The sequence below is a fragment of the Topomyia yanbarensis genome, chromosome 2 (genome assembly GCF_030247195.1).
Source record: "Topomyia yanbarensis strain Yona2022 chromosome 2, ASM3024719v1, whole genome shotgun sequence".
Classification (NCBI taxonomy): Eukaryota; Metazoa; Arthropoda; class Insecta; order Diptera; family Culicidae; genus Topomyia; species Topomyia yanbarensis.
Window position 1 is genome coordinate 421,489,803 of NC_080671.1, and position 18,207 is coordinate 421,508,009.

At 42.8% G+C, this 18,207-nt stretch overlaps 1 protein-coding gene across 1 annotated transcript; it reads right to left on the minus strand.

Moving 5' to 3' along the window:
• Window positions 1–15,978: 15,978 nt before the first annotated feature.
• On the minus strand, window positions 15,979–17,122 carry LOC131681930 (keratin-associated protein 4-4-like). Its single transcript, XM_058963032.1, has 2 exons — window positions 16,263–17,122; window positions 15,979–16,197 (listed from the first exon to the last, which is right to left on the minus strand). Exon 1 carries the CDS (start codon window positions 17,052–17,054, stop codon window positions 16,398–16,400), a length of 657 nt encoding a protein of 218 aa, XP_058819015.1. The 5' UTR covers window positions 17,055–17,122; the 3' UTR covers window positions 15,979–16,197; window positions 16,263–16,397.
• Between the last annotated feature and the right edge of the window lie 1,085 nt (window positions 17,123–18,207).

Here is an 18,207-nt window from a genome sequence, read left to right on the forward strand (position 1 = left end):
TCAACAAACATCGCTGCCTGCTAGTTTGTGGTAGTATCGAATTTTTACTGCAGTGGTTTGTAGTAGTTCAGCCTGCCAACTAAACCTAAACCTCTTGTTTACCCTAATCCGTATCCCCCGGATCCATCGTTAGGTGTCATTTCAGGATGGATTGTGTTTCTGCTCCTTTTATTTTATCGTTCATTGCTACTTTTTCTAATTCTTCTTGGTGCGACTCGTACCTATTTATATGCTAACTGACGCTGAGAATTCCTCGGCGGCGGTATTTCTCTCGATATCGATGCCCATTTTCGTGAGCCATATAGCTCTCAACAACTGCGACGGAGATATCATCGGCAGTGAAATTTCTCTTGACAACGGTAACCCGATCTTCTACGACTTCATGTGGCTCGTTCGTGTTTTCCTTACCTCCCGTTGCTAGTTCGCTGACCGACCTTTGCTGTGTCTACTCACAACTATTGATATTATCGCAACTTGTCGAAACAGGAACCGATTCGGAGATGCCGATCAGTTTGACTTACATCCCTTTCCAGCCACCCTGGTAATATTTTTTCCTTGATTTCTTCAACGGCTTGTTTCTAGAGTGTATAAACTCAAATGACATTTTATGATTCAAACGGCTCGCAGTATTGTTTACTGTTAAGACATTTTTAAAGGTAATTATTCTAAATCCTCGTGAGATGGGTCTGAGCCCCCAAAACCTTTCCAGTGTGCACGGGTTGCGTGCTACAATTGTTCAAAAGCATAGGAGTCATTTCATTACAAACTAACGGAATCCGCAAAATTGTTACCAGTTCCGTCCGTCATTGACATGAGCGATAATGAAACTCGAACTGAAGATTAAAGGAGCAGTCACCAGCGATATCAGACAGATGGAGAATTGATGGAGTCGGTTAGCCGAGGCAGTGACTAAAAGAAGGTGTGCACTGATTGAAAAATGTATGCATATTTAAAAAAACGGATTAATTGTTTCAGTTATTCCCATGAGATAAGCTCTAATTATTTATGTTCCAACCTTAGACAGTTTATTGGTAAAGCGTAAAAAATACACGAATTTGAAAAAGTCCTATGCCTAAATGATCTAGCCTTTTATGCGTAGCATTAGGATGATAACACGGTGCTACAAAATAAAAAAAAATTAATGTGCTTTTCAAGTGATCTGGTAAAGGTAGATCTACTGCTGAGTGTGCCATATGACTCCCGTTATTACCGGATATATTTCTGAAGGCGATGGCATTTTGATTCTCGTCAAGTTTTAGCTCTACTTTAAATATATAAAATAGAAATATTTATTTCAAAAGTTCCGAATATACCGGTACCTACTTATTATTATCCATATTTTCGATGCCGGTATTACTGGTATCACAATCCTAATACTTTGCTTATTGCTTGCACAAATTCAAAATTGCTTTTGTTACCAAATTAAATTAATTAGCTTTTACTTGGTTAAATAAAGTATAACAAAAAAATGATTTTAGAATATTAACATATTGAAGTAGGGAAATACAAATATCTTTTTACCAAAATAGCTTCTGGTCGAATAGGGGGGGGCACGTGCCCCTGCGTGCCCCTCCCTGGAGCCGCCAGTGATGATAGCGTACCGTGCGGTCATTTTAAATACCTACAATCGACTCCCCGGACATTTTTACATAAGAAGTATTCATCTTTGATTACAACACAGCCTTCTATCAAGCTATTGAGTAAAGTCGCGTTTTTGATACTTTTTTCCCACTGTGCGTTGTTCGAGTATCAGGGACACTCTCGAGTCCCTTTGAATCTCGAAGAGGGTTAAGGCAAGATGATAGTCTATCGTGTCTGCTGTTCAACGTTGTGTTAGAAGGTGTAATAAGGAGAGCGGGGATAGACACGAGTGGTACGATATTCAGGAAGTCCGTCCAGCTTCTTGGCTTTGCCAACGACATTGACATAATGGCACGGAAATTTGAGGCGATGTCGGAAACGTACATCAGACTGAAAGCTGAAACCAGCAGGATTGGACTTGCCATCAACGTTTCGAAGACAAAATACATGAGAGGAAGAGATTCTAGAGACGACACTGTGAACCTCCCATCCCGAGTTCGGTTGACGGTGACGGATTCGAGATGGTCGACGAATTCGTGTATTTGGGCTAACTGGTAACCACCGATAACGATACCAGCAGAGAAAGTCAGAGATGGATCTTGGCGGGAAATCGTGCCTACTTTGGACTCCGGAGGACATTCCGGTCGAACGAAATCTACAAGACGCTGATTAGACCGGTTGTCCTCTACGGCCACGAGACCTGGACTATGCTCGTGGAGAACCCACGCACCCTTGGAGTTTTCGAACGAAGGGTGTTGCGTGCAGATAGAAGACGGAACGTAACGCAGGCGAATGAACCATGAGTTGCATCAGCTGCTGGAAGAACCATCCATCGCGCATACCGCAAAAATAGAACGTTTTCGGTGGGCTGAACAAATCGTAAGAATGTCGGACGACGATCCGGTGAAGATAGTTCTTGAAGGCGACGCTACAAGAACAAGAAGACGGGGCGCACAGCGAGCACGGTGGATCGACCAGCTAGAGGACGACCTGCGGACCCTTCGAAGACTGTGAGGCTGGCGACAAGCAGCAATGGACCGAGTGAAGTGGAAACGGCTTCTGCATACAGCAAGAGACAACAAGGCCTGAACGGTAAGGTAAGTATTTGAAGATATGTATATGAATTCGTTGTACCGTACCCCACCGATTTTCACCTCGAAACCAAAACGACTACTACGTTCTCTACCAGCTACCATGTACCTTGTCTTGTCAGAGTTTATCGTCAGTCCGATTCTTGCAGCTGCCCTTTTAAAAGGCAACAATGTTTCTTGCAATGCTCTGCGATCAATACCAATGATGTCGAAATCGTTCGCGAAGTCAAGGAGCATCCACGAATCAGCTTAATCAGTTTTGTCGGGATACCACGCTCAAGAATTATCTGCCACAGTTCTGTTTTACTGTGTCGTATACCGCCTTGAATACACAGATGGTGAGTCCGCCAATTGTTTTCCCGGAATATATCCAGAATTTGTCGCTGGGTAAACATTTGGTCCATCGTTAACCGTCCTTCTCGAAACCCGCTTTGATTTTCGTCGACAAAGCATTCAGCCGACGGGCGCGGTCTACCCAACAGAACACGAGAAACTACCTTGTTGGCAGCATTGAGGATCATTATGCCTCGGAAGTTTACAGCCCTTCTTCAAGATTGAGCATATGAGGCCATTCAACCAATCCGAAGGCATTTTTTCTTCCACGCATATCATCCCAATCACGCAGTGGATTGCTTCGCACAGCCAGTCACTCCTAATTTTTATAAGTTCAGCCGGGATTCTGCCCTTCCCAACGACCTTATCGTTTTTAAGCTTTCGCATAACCTCCCGTCTAGAAATCACTGAACAAAAAGAAATTGCAGGGGTTGTTTACCCCTCGCTAATCGCCGGGTCTACTTACTCAAAAAAAAATCTTCGGTCGAACAACGTTCGCTACCGTACGAAGCTAAACTTCTATAGAACACTTATTAGACCGTTTGTCTTATCTACTATGCTGGTACCGTACCCGCAATTTAATAGGAAAGAAAACACATCTCCAATGGAATTAAAAGATTGAAAATACAATATATTCTTTATCAGTTAGAGGCATTAAAAGAAAAACAAATAGTTCACAGAAAAGTTCAATAATTCCGTAACAATTGAAATTTGATTATTCGTGTAATCGTCAATAGTTGCCAAAATGAAATAAATTGATTTTTAAACTTGAACAATTACAAAAAAACACTATAGATATTTATTGAGTAGGAAATGCCGCCCCCTGATTTTGTCGCTCGGGGCAGTTGCCCCCTGCGCCCCCCCCCCCTTTAGCGCCGCCACTGCCTGGACTTTTTTTTCCATAAAACGTTTATTTGACACGGCATTTGCAAAAGCTTTTTTACGCCGGGTTTTTTTTACATAACATGTTACAAAGGTTCTTAAGACTATCACGTTATAAAAAAAATCACTTTCTAATGCTAACACTGAGGATAATCATCATTTTGAATGTTTTTAATTATACTCTATTTTCTTGAATTTCATTGTAAACCTATTGATAGTTTTTCTGTAATCTTTGTTTATTTTTTTTTCTTTATTTAAATCGTTTTATCTAACTTAACTAACTGCGAAGAAATCTAAATTGTTTGTGGGTAGCAAGGGAAAAAACTAGAAACATTGTGGGGATAATTATATTTGAATATTTATTGTTTTCAGGAAATGATAAATATGGCTCATGTATGTAAGATCTCGTATAGCGAGGATATCACGAACAGGTACATAGGGTGGTTTTCTTCTGGCTCGTAAGGAGTCTATTAATTAGGATCTGGCTTCACGATATTCAGTGCAAGACCAAACAACATGTTCAATGTCTTCGTAACCCTCTCCGCAAGCACATTGATTATCTTCTGCGATCCCAATACGGTGGAGATGTGCATTCAACGTATAATGGTTGGACATGAGTGTAGACATCACACGAATGAAGTTTCGATTTTCATCCAACCCTTTGAACCATGCCTTCGTTGATACTTTAGGGATAATTGAGTGCAACCACCGTCCCAGATCTCCATTGTCCCATGATGTTTGCCAACTAGTAACCGTCCTCTGACGAGAAGCGCTATAAAATTCATTGAAGGCAATAGGTCTTTCATAGATGTCACCGTCCAGCGCCCCTATTTTGGCTAAATTATCCGCTCTCTCATTACCCGGTATGGAGCAATGAGCGGGAATCCACACTAAGGTAATTTGATAAGATTTATTTGTTAATTTAGTTAAGTATTCTCGTATCTTCTTCAAAAAGAACGGAGCGTAATTATCAAGCTTTAATGAGCGTAGTGCCTTAATTGTGCTGAGGCTATCTGTGAGGATGAAATAATGGTTCGGAAGTAAAGTATCAATGATTTCCAGACTATAGTGAACTGCTGCTAGTTCGGCTGTGTAAACAGAGGCAGGTTCTGCAAGCTTGAAAGAGATCGAGGTGTTATTGTTGAAAATACCGAAGCCAGTGGCCTCATTGATTCGTGACCCATCAGTGTAGAACATTTTATGGCTGTCAATGTGTTGGTATTTAATTATGAATATTTTGGGGATCTCCAGAGAGCGCAGGTGATCCGGGATTCCACGAATTTCCTCTTGCATGGACGTGTCGAAAAATAAAATGGAATCGGGAGTATCTAATATATTAACACATGTCATAACATAACTAGAAGGCTTTATTTCTTGTGACATGTGATTGAAGTACACTGTCATGAATCTGGTTTGAGATTGAAGCTCGACAAGTCTTTCAAAATTTTCAATTACCAATGGAGTCATAACCTCACATCGTATAAGTAAACGAGAGGAGAGATCCCAGAATCGATTTTTTAAGGGAAGAACTCCCGCTAGAACTTCAAGACTCATCGTATGTGTCGATTGCATGGAACCTAAGGCGATTCGTAAACAACGAAACTGTATTCGTTCCAATTTAATAATGTGAGTGTTTGCAACTGAACGGAAACAGAAGCACCCATATTCCATTACTGAAAGTATCGTTGTTTGATACAATATTATCACGTCACTTGGATGAGCACCCCACCAAGATCCGGTTATTGTTCGGAGAAAATTTATCCTTTGTTGGCACTTCTTTATCAGATACCTAATGTGGCCTCCCCATGTACCTTTAGAATCGAACCAAATTCCGAGATATTTAAAGGTCATGACTTGGGCTATCGTTCTACCAACCAACTGAAGCTGAAGCTGAGCTGGATCACGCTTCCTTGAAAAAACAATCAACTCTGTTTTCTCCGTAGAGAAATCGATGCCTAACTTCAAAGCCCAACTTGATAAATTATCCAAACTATCTTGCAGTGGTTGTTGTAAATTTATGGCTTTTGGTCCTGTAACAGAAACCACGCCATCATCTGCAAGTTGCCTTAGAGTGCATGGGCTAACAATACAATTATCAATGTCATTCACGTAAAAATTGTAGAGAAGGGGGCTTAAACAAGAACCTTGTGGGAGGCCCATGTAACTTATTCTGAATGTTGCGAAATCGCCATATGAAAAATGCATGTGCTTTTCTGACAATAAGTTGTATAAATAATTATTTAATATTGGTGAAAGACCACATTGATGTAGTTTCTCTGAGAGAACATCAATGGAAACAGAGTCGAATGCTCCTTTTATGTCTAAGAACACAGACGCCATTTGGATAATTTTTTCCAACAATTTCCTGATGCAGGATAGCATTGCAATCGGTCGATACGAGTTATGGTCGGAGGCTGGTTTTCCTGGTTTTGGAATGGCGATAACTCTCACTTGTCTCCAGTCGTGCGGGACAATGTTCTGCTCAAGAAGCTTATTGAATAAATTACACAAGCGTCTTTTTGCTAGGTCAGGCAGATTCTTCACCAAGTTGAATTTAATTCTGTCTGGACCCGGAGCATTATTGTTGCATGAGAGGAGTGCAATTGAAAATTCCACCATTGTCAAAGGTGAATCTATGGAATCGTTACTTGTGGGAGCATCGCGAATGATTTTCTGCGCAGGAGCAGAATCTGGACAAACTTTCTTGGAAAAATTAAATATCCAGCGATTCGAAAAATCTACGCTTTCATTAGTTACGTTTCGATTCCTCATTCTTCTGGCTGTGTTCCAAAGAGTACTCATTGATGTTTCTCTTGACAAACCATCAACGAAGCGTCTCCAATAACTAGACTTTTTGGCACGACGGAGACTGTCAAATTTGTTTTGTAAAATCGAATAATTTTCAAAGTTTGCACGTGTACACCCTTTCCGTTTCATAATTTCTTTGTAAGCAACTTGTTTAGCTTCATATGCATCCGAGCACTCTTTGTCCCACCAGGGATTAGGAGGCCGGCTATTCATTGTCATGCCAGGATTGCATTTCGTTTGGGTTTGTTCTGCTGTTCAAACCCGCTAGAAATTCATATTCTTCGGTAGGTGGTAGCTCTTCCGTCGAAACAAGAGAAGTGGAAATTAAAGATTGGTATTTTTTCCAATCAATATTTCGTGTCAAGTCATAAGGGACATTGATTGAATTCGTGAGGCCTAATTCACTGTTAATTGAAATAACGATTGGCAAATGATCGCTACCGTGAGGATCAGGTACAACCTTCCACGTGCAATCTAACCGAAGTGATGTCGAGCATAGAGATAGATCTAATGCACTTGGTCGTGCGAGTGGTCTGGGAATGCGTGTTGCTACGCCTGTATTTAAAACTGTCATATTGAGCTCGGGAACCCCACAATACTCCGTGCGAGTTGAAGTCTCCCAGTATCAGCCGCGGAGCAGCCATGGATTCCACTACCTCAAAAATCTGACGTTGTCCAATTTGAGCTTTGGGAGGTATATATATAGAAGCGATAGACATGTCTTTGCCTTTAATATTCGTTTGGACAGCTACAGCCTCAATGCCCGCAAACAAGGGGATGTTAATTCTATAGAAAGAATAGCACTTTTTAATTCCTAGAAGCACTCCTCCATACGGGGTGTCTCGGTCTAGGCGAATAATGTTGAAATCATTCAAGTTGAAATTAATGTTTGAGGTAAGCCATGTTTCACATAAAGCAAAAGCATCGCATTTTAAATAATGCAGCAAAATTTTTAAGGAGTCAATTTTAGGTATGATACTTCTGCAATTCCACTGTAAAACAGTGATGGAATCTTTCATTGGAGGAGGTGAATTACCCATTGAAAGATACAATCGCTGCAAGGATGGGCCATTGAGCAATCAGCTGCTCTAAAAATGTTCTAATTGTTGGGAGAAACGCTGAAAGTATACTTTTTAGTGGTTCAGAAATATTGAATGCTTTGAAAATCCAATCAACAATTTCAGAAAATTTCAATAAACCTATCCCCGGTTGAGGCTCGGACGAAGTTGAAGTTTTATTATTTCCAGTAATGGTGTTTTGTTTGGATTGTACATTACCAAAACCGGGAGGGACTGGCTTCGGTATTGCATCGGAATTCCTTAGCTTTGGCCGCAATTTATTTGTTGGAGGAGAAATTTTAAGGCCCTTGCTTGGCAGTTTGGGAAAAGAGGATTGTTTTCTTTTCCTGGATCCTCTAGATAAAACAAATAATGTACCTTCTGACGCTTCGTCAGAGTCAGACTCTTTCGGCAATAGAATAGCGTATCTGTTTTCTGGGACCGTGGGTTCAGGAGTAGCATTTTTCAGTATTTCTGCATAAGAGCGCTTAGATCTCTTCTTCAAGGATCGTTTAATTTTCTCCTCCCGCAATTAATACATGGGACATGCAAGGAGCTCGTGTGAAGTTTCTCCGCAATGTAAACATTTTTCTAAGTTTTTATTGCATGTATCCTCTTGACGAGGCACCCCACATTTGCCACACCGTACCTTATTGGAACAGTAAGTGGCTGTGTGGCCAAGCTGTTTACAATTGAGGCAATTCATCACACGAGGGATGAAAAGGCGAACGGGGAGACGAATTTTATTAATAAGAACATGGCTAGGCAAAGCAGACCCAGCGAAAGTTACACGAAATGAATAGGATGGTCGGTATACTTTTTTCTCTTCTTCATGTGATACTGAGTACAATTGCTTAACATCGAGTATGTTTACTTTATTAAGCAGGGTGTTCTTGAAACAACCAACACCATGATTAAGTATATCCTCGGCAGTGAGGCTGGGTTCGGAGATGACTCCATCGCATTCTATATCGCGCGAAAGTATATAAACTTTATATTCACGCGTGAAGAGTTCGCAGGCTACTATCTCGTTAGCTTGTCTAATGTTATCAATGTTAACTCGAAGTTTATCTTTATTTACTTTCACGATCTCTGTTACAGCAGAAAATCGTGAAGTCAGATCCCGTGCAATTTGCACAAGGTTTAATGGCTTTCCTTTCCGCCTGAAGAAAACCTGCCAAGGTCCAGAAGACCCTTGGGGGTATAATTTTATTCTAAGGGGAGTTGAGGGAGGGGAATCAGAAGAATTTTGCTCTTGTGAAATGGAGGATTCCATCTCACTATCCTCCATCTCGCCTACCATACACAGTAAGTAAATTAAATACTAACACTAGCAAAATTATATTAAAATCTACCTGTCCTTCGAAGAGTTACAGATTCACGCTGTCTCCCTCTGTCACGCTCGGGTTGAACACAGCGCAACCACCACTACCAAGATGGAGCCGCTGTTTACCTCTGGGTCCAGGGGTATTTCCTTACTACGCAGAGTGGCTAGGTACACAAATACACAAAAGCCCGTTTCTGCACTAGCACAGATGAATAAGTGATGATGAAGCGAGACGCTTCACCAACAAGATGCAGCTCTGTCTCACTTAGCGCCGACTGTATGCAGCGTAACCACTACCACCACCAAGGTGGGGCGCCGCTTACCTGAGACTTCGTTGCCTTCGCACCAACACTCGCCTATCGCGTGGCACCACCACCAAACGACCGCTCTCGCAGCCAACAATCCTGCCTGTCTCCGCACCAACACGGCATCAAATACTGACACGGTACACAAACTTCTAGCCTATTCACGGCTTGCACAGCCCTGGTTGCCACAACCAATCAGCAAACATAACCTTTCAAGGCGAAGGCTAAAACTGTCATGACAACCTAGATTTATTACTCCGGAAGAAATAATGAGTCTGCCTGGACTTATTTCTATGCGATTATGTAAAGTCAAAATCTTTGTGGATAATCCTGCAAGGATTGAAGCATTGGAAGCCAACATTACTCGCGTAATTTGCCAGATCCCACTTGAAATGCTCGAACGCGTCATCAAAAATATGGCCACCTCAAGCGCTGTTATGGTCAACAATTAAAAGAAATTGTTTTCAAACCATAAGTGGTAAAAATGTTCTTTCAATAAAAATTACGCAATTTAATTCATTTTAAATTTTTGGGCTAGTTAGAAAATAGATTCAGAAATTATAATGAATCGCCCTGAGTCATGTGCAGGAATTGAGCAATGTTACGATTTACAACAGCACGAGTTCGAATCTGTGTGCGTCCGCTACTTTTTTATTCAATGTGAAATCGACCAAGTGTTTACATGTGACTTCTACCCACTCATAACTATCCGATGGTAAGGTTGAGTAAATAGAACGTTGGGTAGTAATATGGTCATGTGGGCTCGTTTTCCAATGTCTTTTTTTCAAACGCTTATTGGTCACCAATCGTATTTAGATTAGCGCGTAAGTAACAATACGAGATTCTCTTTGGTTACTCGGTCGTTTCAACATGCACTATTCAAAGCATTTCAAAATATCTATATGTACTGAAAAAGTGTTATAGTGATGTCGCAATATTGAAAGAGAAAACAAACAAAGAAAGGCAAGCAGCTGAGCATGGGTTTCCTAGGAGTCTGTTTATAGTACAGGCACGTTGTGATCTGACCTTGATGCATACAAAACGTAGCCTGAGTAAATATAGTACTCGGTATTTGAGTTTGTTAAGACAGATGGGAGCAGGCCTGTCGTATTCTATCCTCAACTATTAACAGTACTTTATCGCGGCGCTCATTGTTTATCAGATCTTGCCTTAGTACTGATACCAGATCGGGCAGTAATGCTTTGATTTTTTAATTTGCTACAAGTTTATGAAAATTCGTTGATAAAAGTTATTAACTAAAGAAGCAGTATGACTTCAAAACAAGTGGATTTGCTTAGTAACCATAGCAACCCTGTTTGAATAGCTACATCGTTATACAAGTGTAAACTAGACTTACCACCCACCACTCTCGTATGACAGATACAGCTATTCAAACAGGGTTGCTATGATTAATAATGAAATCCACTTGTTTTGAAGTCATGCTGCTTCTTTAGTATATAACTCTTCTCAGCGAATTTTCATGAACTTCCAATGTCCCACGAATGTTTTCAGTAGAAGATTACCTTTAGAAATATACAGTATTCTGATTAATTGATTGATGAGGTGATTTTTTTAGAATTTATTTTCAATGTTAACCGATTTTCCATACAAACTTCCATATAAACTTTGAATTTTTTGGAGGGTCCGTAGGCACAACCAATCGGTACCAAAGTTTGCACAATTACTAAGGGCCATAAAAGGAATCAGTAGAGTCTGGTGGAGCTAAAAGTCAAAAATTGAACCAATGTGCATACAGACTACAGGTTACTGGGCTTTGAAACAGTAACCATGTTGATCTTGCTACCACAAAAGGTCACATGGTGTGAAGATATTCTTGCTCCCAGCGACATTACACTCACATGTAATTTTCCTTACAGGACATTCCATGTGAAGATTTCCTCTCGAGAGGAGTGGTTGTCTGGCTATATGACGAATTGGCCAGGGAAGATTCAGCGATTGACTTCGTTGGTCCTAAGCCCGCCCTGTCAATTTCAACAAGTTGAATAAGGAAAAAAATACGGATGTGGGATTCCGATCCAATGCTACTTTCCCCCACCTCCTTCTCCATTTCTTTCGCTCAGGAAATGATGAAAACACACGGCAAGGCACAAATCCCCGACTACATACGGGGAACGTGCCATTTAAGACAATATATTCTGTTTCCTGCTTCAGTGCTAAATTCCTTACATGTTTGATCCAAACAAAAATGACCAAAATCTTAAGTTCTATTTTTATCTTCAGCAAATGTTTCACGCTACGAACAGATTAGCAGACTCGAAAACAATTGGAGTTAATTGGAGAACATCCAAGCCAGTACGGTAGATGTCCCTTTATCCGGTCATGCTAAAAAATCGCTAGTCATAATGCTGTACCGTTCAACGTAAGGAGGTACGTCGTCTGCAACATTCATCATCCGCTCTACCGATGCGCGACGTTTTCCAAGATTGGCCTGGAAGATAAAGAATTGGAAGTTCGTCGCAATCGAATTTGCTGGAAGTGCCTGCGAAAGGGTCATCCATCGAAGGAATGTTCGTCCACCAGTACCTGCCGGAAGTGTCGAGGGAGACATCCGACTCAACTTTGTTCCAATCAACCACCAGTCCGCTTAGGTTCGAAAACAACCAACTACGCTGATATGAAGTCTTCACCAGCAACAAACCCACTGCATCTGCGTCAGCCAGCATCGTCGAGCCAGCCAGCTTCGCCTCCATTAGTCAAGGATAGAAGGCAAGTCTGCTTGCTACTGCTGTAGTCATTATTGTCGACGACAGTGGAATCAAGCATGGCAGAACGCACATTGCTAGATTCCGATAGCGTTTCGTTACCGAATCATTCTCCCAGCAGATCAAAGTACAGATTATTCACCACGATTTGTTTTTGCACACGAAGGTATTCCACAGGTTTGGAAGTTTTAGTTCTTCCAAAAATCACCATCGATCTGCCGTAGACTTCCGTTGATACTTCGGCCTGGGAGATCCCGCCGAGTATTCAGTTAGCTGATCTGTCATTCTACAGTACCAACCCGATCGACATCATCTTGAGAGCGGAAATTTTCTTCGAGTTCTTCAAGGTTTCTGTTCGAATTCCGCTTGACGATTACCTTCCGGTACTCGTGAATTCCGTTCTTGGCTGGATAGTATCGGGAAGGTCTGCTCACGGCCGATTGCTCCAATCATCGCAAATGTTGCTACCATCAACGACGTGTATCGTCTAATGGAAAGGTTTTGGTCCATTGAAGAGGACAACACCTCTCTATGCTGTTCCGTCCAAGAAGTTGTCTGTAAGGAACACTTCCCTCGCACAGTAATCTCCAACTCTAAAGGTCGATACGTAGTTCGACTGTCACTGAAGCAGGATATGTTATCTAGCTTCTTCGACAACCGTCGCTCTGGGTCGGTTTTAACCAGCTAGAAGTCGTCTAGTGCGCACTCCTGACGTGCATAAACAGTATCGAGGTTTCGTCGAGGAATACAATCTTCAGCATCATGCTGTAGTCCGTGAAGATAGCGCGACGAGCAAACGGAGAATAGTTTTCGACGCTTCTTGTAGAACCCTCAACGGACCATCACTGAACGACGCGCTTCTCGTCGGATCAACCGTGCAAGAAGACCTGCTAGCAATCATCATGCGAAGCCTCACACTCAGTCGTGTTAATCGCCGCCATCAAGCAGATGTACCGGCAAGTTCTGGTAGACGAGCAGGACACTCCACTTCAGCGAATCGTTGTTAGTTTCCCCCGACACTTCGACGGAAACCTTTAAACTAAAGACCGTAACGTACGGTACAGCCAGCGCACCATACCTTGCTACGAGAGTTCTTCCGCAACTAGCAGACGACGAACGCGACGAGCTGAAGTTCACCGCAATCTGTGTCCCGGTCAACGCAACGTAGCAAAAACAACCGCTTTACGCAAGTAGTTCGCCGCGCTATTACTCAAGGGTGGACGAACTCCGCAAATGGGCGTCCATCGAACAAGCAGTACTGGAGGTTGTCCCAGCAAAAACTCGTGCTGTACAACGACCAGCTCCGCTACAAAATTCGGCTTCCTCCATCGACCACAGACGCTCCACTTACGAAACGTACCGCATTGTAGGTCATCGCGCGTTTGTTTGATCCGCTTGGACTTGTTGGACCTGTTGTAACAACAGCCAAAATCTTCATGCAGACTCTCTGGACCTTGAAGGAGAAACAATCGCAATTACCTCGACTGAATGATTTGCGCATTGACCGTTGCATTCTACTTCATAATACCAATCCAGGTGCATTTCTTCTCCGATGCTTCGGAACATACGACTCGTGTGTCTATATCCGTTCTACAGACGCTTCTAGTGTAGACAAGGTTTCTCTTCTGTCTGCGAAATCGGAGGTCGCACCCCTGAAGAAGCAATGCACTCCGCGACTCGAGCTCTGCGGTGCCGGTGTCTGCGGAACTCAACGAGAAGGTGATGTCATCGCTTCAAATCGCTGCATGAATACTCTTTTAGGTCGATTCAACCATTGTATTGGGTCGGCTAAACTCATCTTCGTCGGCCTGGACAACATTCGTGGCGAATCGAGTGTCCAAGATTTAAACCGCTACACAAAACTGCTCTTAGAACTACGTGGCAGGACAGCAAAATCCAGCGGACCACATTTTTATAGGAATACCGACAGAAAAGTTTCTCGACCAAAGTGACTGGCCAATTCAACAACCAAATATCATTCACCACTCCGAAGTCGTCGTAGAGGCACGAAAAGCACCGGAACCATTATTCGTCGACGAACTGGTTGAAAAATTCTCAAACATCCAGTATAAGGTCAGAGTAACTGTTTCTGGTCAACGGGGTTTCTCCAACGTTGTCAAAGAACTCCCACAGCACGAACGGAATCAGCACACCTCACAGTCGACAAGTGGAAGAAACAGAAGCCATGATCATCCAACAAATTCAACAGCAAAGCTTCAGTAACGAGTACAAGGCCCTCCAAATGGCGCAACCAGTATCCGCAAAATTTCGCATCCGTTGGTTTCATCCTTACATAATCTCAGACCAGCTGATTCGCATAGGCGGCAGGCTAGGAAATTCCGGTCAACAGAACGACAGCAAACACCAGATTCTTCTTCCGGTTTGGAATCATTTCTCCGTCCTACTCGTTCGCCACTACCACGAGAAGAACCTACACGCAGCACCCCAACTTCTGTTCAACCTTCTTCGCTACCACACGGAAAACAAAATGCTCATTAGACCGGTTATCCAATATGGCCGCGAGTCCTGGGCTACGCTGTTGGAAGACCAATGCGCTCTTAGTGTTGTCGAAGGCAAGATATTGTGAACGATCTACGGTTGGGCGCTAATGGAATATGTGAACCACGAAATGCAACACTTCGTTCGCACAGTGAGAATCAGGCGCCTGCGGTGGGTTAAGCATGTCGTCGCAATGACGAATGACCCCCGGTAAAATGGTTCTCGAAAATAGTCCGACTGCTGCAAAGAGAAAAGGTGCGCAGCAGGCAAGGTGGATCAACTAAGTTGAAGCACAGAGAACAGACATATAAGTTAGAACAAATTTTCCCGAAAAACCTGTGTAAACATTTAAATTAAAATACGTTGAAAATCACCATCGCATACAGGTTCGCATGCGTGAATCACCATTGTATCCTAGTTTGCACACAAGTCCCGTATAGCGATTGCTGGCCGATCGAAGCGCCGACCAGTGGCAAGTTGCTACTCGCTGTTGTCATTTCAAAGCGACAGTTTTATTTCTTACACAAGTTGAAAACTTTACTTGTATGTCAGTTCTTAGTGGTTGAAGGAGACCTGGGTAGTCTTTGTGTCCTGCGAGGCTGGTACAATTGATCGAGTGAACTGGTGACGATTTGTTGAGGCAGCGGCCGAAGGCTTATTGGTAAGCTAAGTAAGCGTTATAGCTACTTTCATTCTGGAATATGCCCTGAATCCAGTACTTCTGGCATTTAGGGACGGTAGCCAACAGCCAGTGAATTAGAAATCCAGTTTAAAAAGTTTTGACCTTTTAGGTATTGTAGTAGTACCGATCGATAAGAATAATTCCTATGTGATCACATTAATTAACCTACAACTCCGGAACCGAAAGTCTGATTAGAAGGAACTTTAATAGCAGTCAATTTATTGGAAATCAAGTTTGGAAAAAAATGTCGATTTCTCTGTAAATAAGAGTTATATTGGCTCAGGAACTTGGCAAGTTCCACGTGTATCGATAACTGTAATATGTTGTCAAAGCCACCTTTATTGGCGTTTAAAGGTCTAGTGCTGTACATTCAAGTAATTTTGTAGCCATTTCAAAGGTTTTGGGCGACAGACGCTACCCTTACCAAAGGGTGTAAATTCTCAGTGTTACACTAAAAATTGGGACATAACATGCTAAACATACAGTAACAGTTTTATAAAATTCGAAATAGAAAATCAGCATTGCGCGACGGGAGGTTTTTTTCCTGGTTCAATAACATAAAGGTTGCTATTACAAAAACAATAAAGACAGGGAAATTCACAGGTCAATTTTCAAATGATTTTATTCTCAAAAGATTCGGAAAAGACTCACTACAATTTAGAACAAGCAATTCACCCGTACCCGCAGCACGGTCAACAGCAATACGTACCGCAAGGCTGACAGCAGGGAATTTCGTAGCACTCGGTGATGGCCCTCCCTGCATTACTAATGCCTCCGCCGTATTCCGTACCGGGGTATACGGGTGGTCCTCGTGGACAGGTTGTATTGACGAACACCTTATGCACCGTGGAGAACGTCGTCTCCATCTGCTGATGATACCGTCGACGAGATTCCCGAACGGGTGGTTTCTAACAGAAACAAAATTACAAGCTGTCATTTTTTTCTAAACTTTATTCCACTGAATGAAACTCACCATCACACAAACTGGTCCCCTGTAGCACGGATTGTACCCCAGATATGATTTCATATAGGTCGAATTGCACAAATCATTTTTGTTGAGCTTTTTGGTATACATTCGGATTGGATGGCTTCAAAATTCCCTGTCCAATTACGACGAATTTTGCTTACTGCTGAATTCAACGTCAAACCGCAGCTTGCTAGGATTTCGCGAACATGAACCGCTCTCGTCCTGACATCCACCCCTTCTTACTTTCTCTAGAAACGAGGTATGACTTTTGGAATGCCTTATTTGGGGATCCTCGTTTCTTACCCGACAGCAGTTGCAATCCTCCTTCGGGGTCCTGCATACTAGGCAGGCTTTCGGCTTGCAGCAGCAAACCGTCTTGAAACACTCGGGATCCTGCTCGATGGCATGTGCCATCCGGATCTTGTGCAGTTGGCAGCATGGATCTGCGGACGGAGCTCTGGTACAGCAGGGGTTCGGACAGGTCACCGGCCGGGGTGTCGGAGGAGGACACGACGGTACAGGGGCCGGTTGGCACAATTCTTTCGTTCTTTCCGGTTTCTTGGACAAACAGCACTGACAGGTGCAGTGGCAGTTCCGGATTTGAGGAACGATGGTGTAATCGATCTGCTGGATCGATCGAACACACGAGTTACTGCTGGCGCAGGAGTGACGCTTCGAGCTGCATGGATCGGGGCACTGTACGCATCGTTTCTGTGGCAAGCTGACTTCCGGAGCGTCGTCCTCTGCGCACTCCGGTGGGATGAAGTCCGAGGAATAGGTGGATAGGAAGCGGGACATGTTTTTGCTTTTTTTGAAGGGTTTTTTGGAATTTTGAGACAGTACACAAAGCGACAGCCGAACGTAAGATGAATCGCCTACTGAGACGTTATTTTATTCACATGGGTGTTCAAGTTCAAGCTTCCGCCTTTCAAGTCCACAACATGTCTGTTTAAACATTTCAAGATATTTTCACAGTTCCGACTGTTTAACCCGGCAACCGCCTTTCCTCCAACAACTAAGCTATCACAGTTCAACAAGCCATCATACAGGGTCCAGCAAAAAAGTTCAACAAAGACACATTGCCGATAATGTAGTCGGGTGATGTTTATCACACCTCCGCATTTCGAACCCACTTTCAGAAAGGTGAGATTTCAATTTGGTTTACCGAGTCGGTCCTTTGTTTTTTTGCGCCGATCTTTGCGGTCCGTGTAAGCGATAAATTATGCACTTCCTGCAATTGGGCCAATTTTTATTTCTTTCCAATGAAAATAACAGTGCCCAGTTTGCGATTGCCAGTAAATGCTGCATTGTTCGTGAAAATAGAGAGAGAGATGATAAAAAGATGCCCATAAAAGCGTGATTATTTATTGTCCTCGATTTATTGCTGTTACCGATCTTCGATGCCATTTCTCATCGATGAAAAACATCTGCCATCGATTTTTTCCCTCTCCCATCCCGAACCGCCCCCCTTGTATTCGTCGACCGTAGCGAAAAAACAATGATGAAGATCATAACCGAATTAAGGACTCCTGCTGATTGATCGACCGTCTGATACGCGGCCAGGCTAATATGTGAGTGAATGTCACGGTTTTACGAGGCAATTATATTCCAGTAGGGCATAAACGGGCGAGAAATAAACCGTAAGTCGCTCCGCCATTATTCGTGGAGCAGGAGGAATGCGTGACGTCGGCGAAGTTTAACTGCGAGTCTCATTTAAAATTAAAACTGCAAATTAAAACAAACAAGCACAATTTAATCACCCTCGCACAGGTTCGGTGACGGAAGTGCGTCCGTTTGAATATGTCTCAGAATGGAAACGAGAACGGAGCGAAGAAAAAAAAAATGCGGTAATTGATGAAATTCTCACATAAACAGACAGTTCACCTGTTCGGCGACCGATGTTTATCTCACCTCATTTTGTGTGCGCAAAGCAACGGGACAACAATGGCCA

Excerpts from the sequence above, each read along its gene's own strand:
- LOC131681930 (XM_058963032.1), bottom strand. The coding sequence starts at position 17,054 with ATGTCCCGCTTCCTATCCACCTATTCCTCGGACTTCATCCCACCGGAG.